Source organism: Oncorhynchus kisutch, linkage group LG29 (assembly GCF_002021735.2).
Source record: "Oncorhynchus kisutch isolate 150728-3 linkage group LG29, Okis_V2, whole genome shotgun sequence".
In the NCBI taxonomy this organism is placed as follows: Eukaryota; Metazoa; Chordata; class Actinopteri; order Salmoniformes; family Salmonidae; genus Oncorhynchus; species Oncorhynchus kisutch.
The window spans coordinates 36,933,457-36,939,730 of NC_034202.2; the positions used below are offsets into that span (position 1 = coordinate 36,933,457).

Below are 6,274 nucleotides of genomic sequence, written 5' to 3' on the forward strand. Positions count from 1 at the left end.
TGAGGCGGTGGGTTTATAGGTCTATCATCATTGTCCTGGTCTTAGTCATGGCGGTGATGAGATTAAACTACATTCCGTTCTGCCATAATCACATCACGATCCCTACTTACCACCCGCCAAAGTACCGGCCCTCTTTTAATTAGGTGGTGATGAAACGTGCAGTTAGCCGGGCTGGAAACGTCTGGTAATGTGAAAAGATGGGTCTTGCCCCGAAGTGATTCAGAAACAGATAGAAGTTCCAGAACTTCCAGAGTTCTGTTCGAACAAAGTCTCAGAACTTTTAGAATGTCCCTCGGAATGCTCTAAAAACCGCAGAAATGGATAATCCACAGATTATTCTTCATCAACATTTTACATGACATTTTAGTCATTTAGTAGCCACTTACAGGAGCAATTAATCATGTTTGTCACTATTTCTAATAGCATGCAAAATGTTGCAAATGAATAAAGTAGAATAGGCCGCTATATGCAACCATTTAGATTGTTTCGATTATTGGCTACAGTACACGGATATTGGAGGTATGAAATGGGTCGTTATGAGAAATTAAGTAATTTATGGAGAAATGCCCATGAGTTCATAAAGGTAAAGGGGTTGTTAGACATCATGACACATGGAAGTATACGACATCAGTTTAACACCTAGGGATTGGTCCACCTGCCACTCTGGCATAGCACAGATTACCATGCACACATGGATGCATCCACCTCTCTCTCGGTCTCTCTCTCTCTCTCTCTCTCTCACACACACACACGCACACACACACACACAAACACACACACACACACACACACCCTCCTGTGTCTCACAAGTTATATGTGCATCGAAAACATATCTATCAGAATGAAGGAGCCACATCAAACAGACTATTCCTTTGAGATAACTGTGTGGTGGTTGTACAGTACAGAGGCAAAACATACTTCAACTATTATTCATATTTTAGCATATGCAGTTTGGTTTTTAATAATAGAGACCCTTTTCTACTGTAATTCCAGATTATACAGTCAGTTTTCATTATCTTCATACTGATAAAGTAGTTCAGAATAATCTGTAGAAGGAACTCCAACGATGTATTCTGTTGTGAAGTTAGTGCATGATTCAACTAAGTTATGCAGGCGGCTCAGTACATTTATGTTTTAAAAGTCTCATGTTCTCATGTGGAAGATAAGCATGTTCTCTAATGTGTTGTAAATGGTATATTTACAGATGTGTACATTCAAGTAGAAGTACAATATGGATCGTAATGCCACCTCTTCAACGTAGGCTTATTGTCGCCTTTGAATAGCCAAGTCTGTTGTTTTCCAACGTCATATGACAAGTATTATCAACAACTACAGCTGATAACAAACTGATACTAATAGTTCATCCGTTCAAGGACAGTTTACTCTGTATATAAAAAAATGGTGGATATATGACATCGATTGACGAGTGAACATTGAACGTTAAACGGCGACATTAGCCAACCGGGGATCGGAGTCCTGCTCGTACCGGTAATGATACACTTCCATCTGGTCGCGGCACGCATCGCGGATATTGTTGAGCCACCGTTTGATTCCTCTCCGGTTTAGATAGAGCACCATGAGGAATACTATGCCGATCAGCGCCAGGACTATGCCTAGGAACACGTAGGACACCGCCTCTAGGTTCTCATTGAGACAATCCACGTCCTCACCGCGTAACCACTCTATTGGAATCCCCTTCTTGGCATCGGGCTCGGCGCACAGGAGGCGCGCGGCGTCCACGCACTGAGAAGAGTTCTTTAACCAGAAGTAGAACGACTCCAGCTCACAGTTACACCGGAACGGGTTTAGTGATAAATAGACGCGCACTTGCTTTTTACGGTACAAACTGGAGACGTCCTCTTTACCAATGCTCTCAATTGAGTTATTGGTTAAAACTAAAGTGTGAAGGTTGAATGCATCCAACTTTGAAATGGGTATGGTTTTCAACCGGTTGCCAGATAGCTCCAGCCGGTGGAGGTTGCATAAAATGTCTCCATGCAATGCATTGGAGAGCTGCGCCACAGCCGGTGCGAGGAGGGAGTCATTCAGGTAAAGAGAGCGGAGCTCCTGCAGACTGTGAAACGCCCGGTCTGAGATGTACACCAACCGATTGTGACTCAAATCCAGCAAACGCAACCGTGGGAGTCCTGTGAAAGCGTCAGCCTCGATCACCATGATTCCATTATGTGACAGTGAGAGGGTCGTTAGCTCGAGTTTTGTCCCGTTATTCGAGGAGAACCCTCCACCCGGTAAGGTTGAGATGTTGTTCCCCCTGAGTATTAACGTGGTCGCCCACTCCGGTATGTCTCCCGGTAACTCGGTGTCCTCGTTGTCACGGCAGGTCACTGTCCCGGAGTCTCTTGCACAGATACAGGATAACGGACACTCATCCTCTGCTCTGACAGAAGAAAACAACAACAAACAGACAAACACCGCCGCTGATAAACAAAGACACTGGCCTTTCAGAATAGGAAGAACGCCTCCTAAAACGTCCCCACAGTAACACTTCCATGTCGTTTTCCTTCCCATTTTTACAGTAGAGGTCCAAACCTACAGGGAGACCGGACACACTCCAGTCTCTGTTAATCACAGGTGAAGTAGTCTCTTCGGTCAGTTGAATGAAAAAAAAAACACTCAGTAGTCTTTATTCTTATTCGTTCTCATGTTCCTTCTCTTTCCAAAAAAATGAATGAGTGGAAGAGGTTGCGAGTTTGGGCGCACGGACAGCAGCTCCTTTCTCTCTCCCCCTACCTTTCTTTCTTTCGCTCTCTCTCTCTCTCTCTGATGTGTTTTTGACGTCTCGTTTAGTGAGTCAGACAGACGGACAGACAGACAGACAAGAAATCCCTGTAGCACTCTCACAGACTCACACAGCACGTGCTGACAGACAAACATGCAGTTGCATTCTAAATCTCCCGAGTCCACCTCAACTTGTGATGGAGAGAACCCCACTAAACACTTTAGTTGAGCTCTCTGACAGATAGAGAGACAGAGACTCATTTTAGATTACCAGAACAGAAGAGGAGACTTGACAGTTGACACTGGTCCTGGATAGACACCCTAATTTAAAACAGCCAGCAGAGTGCTATCACTTCAACCCTTCACCTCCTAGCCTGTTACTATTCACAGCCACTAGCCTACTATTTAATTTAACCTTTATTTAATCAGGCAAGTCAGTTAAGAACAAATTCTTATTTTCAATGACAGCCTGGGAAAAGAACTGCCTGTTCAGGGGTAGAACGACAGATTTGTACCTTGTCAGCTCGGGGGTTTGAACTCGCAACCTTCCAGTTACTAGTCCAACGCTCTAACCACTAGGCTACCCTGCCGCCCCTATCATTATCACAGATGCTAGTCTACTGCCTTTCTGTCAAATGCCAGTCAGTTGCTGTAGGCCCAATTCTTATACCATTGCTTTAAAGAGCACTCAATTGTTGCTTTGAAAAGTGATTAGTCATTATATGACTGTGACACAAACAATGTCCCAAATTTCATAGCCTACTGTTTGGTACAAACGGATGAGTTGGCCATGAATACTGGATATCGTGTTTACATGTGTTGTTGACTGTAGAGTATAGGATAGACACTCTGGGGTCATCCCATAGTCTATTGATTATCTGTATGGCATAATCTATTCATCTATTCTCTGTTACTATAGATTACCCATGTGATTTTACTAACTGTTGATTTAGTCCAATATGTATTGAAATTGAGGAAGGTGAGTTGTAACTGTCACATTTTAGATGACCTTAAGGCCTGAATGGATGATCAAAAACAGGCCTATTTCTCTTGTTATATAAGGGTGCCTCAGGGTGCATAAGGGTGCATCAGGGCCAGTATTCATAGAAGCTCACAGATTAGGAGGGCTGATATAGGATACGTTTTTCATTTTAAATCCTAGGCTAATGAATAAGAAGGGGGACCTGATCCTAGACTCATACTCCTATTCTGAGAAACGTTATAAATACAGGCCCAGTAGTTTTGGCTGACTCGCAGCTCTGTGGATCACCTTAATGATAAACGAGGCTAAATACTGATATAATTCATAAAACCAGGGTCTGGTGTCTCGATGAGAGATGCCCCCTCACCTTGTGCCTGTCCCACCCGGTAAGATTTAGGGATCGGGGTGAAAGAGCGCAGTACATCAGGGACATCTATGCCACTGGTGACGGGCGTACAATTTACCGCCTGGCTGGCAGCCTCTCTGAGAAGCGCTACAGTAAATTCCATTTCGCATCATACTTCAATTATAATGGCCACGGATTTACAGCGGCCCCTTGCTTGTTGCAAATCAGTGGCGGTAATTACGTTGGCCAAGTGTTTGTGTGTGTGGTGTGATTATGCCGGCCAGTGTGTGTGTGTGTTTTGTGTGTGTGTGTTTGTTTTGTGTGTGTGTGTGTGTGTGTGTGTGTGTGTGTGTGTGTGTGTGTGTGTGTGTGTGTGTGTGTGTGTGTGTGTGTTTTGTGGAGTCAGTCCTGTTTAATGGGCTTCAACCAACTGCTCTGTGATTTATCATTGTGCTTCTGGAGTGGAGCAACACACTTTTACCAGATTGCTTATTAATTTATCCACTAGAGCTACAGCTACTAAATCCTACTGGGTTATTTCTGTTAACAAAACGATTTGTGTCGATTGATATTAGATTTTTTATTTTTTATTTTACAAATGAATTTAGACTAACACAAAGAACTCTTCAGAAGGATTCAGAACCTGGATAAGATATCAGCAGCTCCACTCTTCGTCTCAAATAGCTATAACCTACATTACACTACTTTTGACCAGAGCCCTAAGCGTCTTCCATATATTGTGGCCTTGAATCCACCATAGGAATAGCTAGAAAGAATAAGATGAATTTCCGGTAATATGGATAACTATTGAAAGATGCTGATATGCGTTTTTCTACGTTGTACTGGACACGGTACAACCTTTAGTAGGCTGCTAGCAGGCTATTCAGGCGGCCAAGTAGACACAAGGCTGTAGGTCATATCGCTGAGTCTACCTTTAAACAATTTTGCAACATCATTGGTACGCTCTGGCCATCGTCTTTGAGCTTAAAAAATAAAGTGGTTTTCAGTACATTTATCTAAAGCCATCCTTTTACATTTGCTGTACCTTTTAATTTGCATTCTCCTCGACAGACACATTAGAATATATGGAGAGATTCAGAATATTAGGGATCAAGGAAGGAAAGCCATACAAATACACATCTCATTTTCAGCAGAGAGAAAGAGAGATTTTCATCATAGGTACACTTCAACTATGACAGACAAAATGAGAAAAAAATCCAGAAAATCCAATTGTAGGATTTTTAATGAATTTATTTGCAATTATGGGTATTATGGTTATTATGGTAATTATTATTATGGTGCAAGTGTGCAGCCTGATGGACCTAATTGCATTTTTGTCACTTCGCTCAACAGAAATGGAGCCACTGATGAGAGTCTTTTGTACTTCAGCAAATCAGAGAGTAAAGCCATGAAGCCCCAGGACCCCAGGAAGATGCCAGCACGATGAGTCCAGCAAGCAGAAATATAGCTTCCTTTCATTGAAGATTGTGTCTGAGGTCACTGTCCAGCCGAAGGGGTAACATGGGCAGGACATTAAGTTCCCTGTGACCTGTGGAAATACCTGAAAGAGGTAAAGTGGGGCATGTTTACAGATTCACCTCTCCATGTAACGGTCGTCGGTGGAACCAAAGCACAGGGTGGTACTTGTTCATGTTATTTATTTAAACTGAACACTATCAAAACAAAGAAACAAAAAGCACAACCGAAACAGCTCCGTCAGGTGCAAAACACACTAAACAGAAAATATATCACCCACACCACACAGGTGGGAAAAGGCTACCTAAGTATGGTTCTCAATCAGAGACAACTGTCCTACCTCTGACTTCTCCAAAAGCTCATTGGAGTCAGGAGTCAGCTATCTGACTTTATCTCTAAAAGCCTTGATGTTCATCAGTCCACAGTAAGACATGTTGTCTATAAATGGAGAAAGTTCAGCACGGTTGCTACTCTCCCTATGAGTGACCGTAAGGGAAAGATGACTGCAAGAGCACAGCACAGAATGCTCAATGAGGTTAAGAAGAATCCTAGAGTGAGAGCTGAAGACTTACAGAAATATATGGAACATGTTAACATCTCTGTTGACGAGTCTACGATACGTAAAACATTAAACAAGAATGGTGTTCATGGGAGGACACCAGGGAAGAAGCCACTGCTGTCCAAAAAAGAACATTGCTGCACGTCTGAAGTTTGCAAAAGTGCAGCTGGAT

General features: G+C 42.9%; 1 protein-coding gene across 1 annotated transcript; it reads right to left on the reverse strand.

The window, feature by feature from the left end:
* Positions 1–801: 801 nt before the first annotated feature.
* Positions 802–2,817, reverse strand: LOC109873905 (trophoblast glycoprotein-like). The gene has a single exon (XM_031809642.1). The coding sequence runs from the start codon at positions 2,527–2,529 to the stop codon at positions 1,441–1,443; it is 1,089 nt and encodes a 362-aa protein (XP_031665502.1). The 5' UTR covers positions 2,530–2,817; the 3' UTR covers positions 802–1,440.
* Between the last annotated feature and the right edge of the window lie 3,457 nt (positions 2,818–6,274).

What these genes read in the sequence shown, in the direction of transcription:
- LOC109873905 (XM_031809642.1), bottom strand. Translation starts at nt 2,529, where the DNA reads ATGGGAAGGAAAACGACATGGAAGTGTTACTGTGGGGACGTTTTAGGA.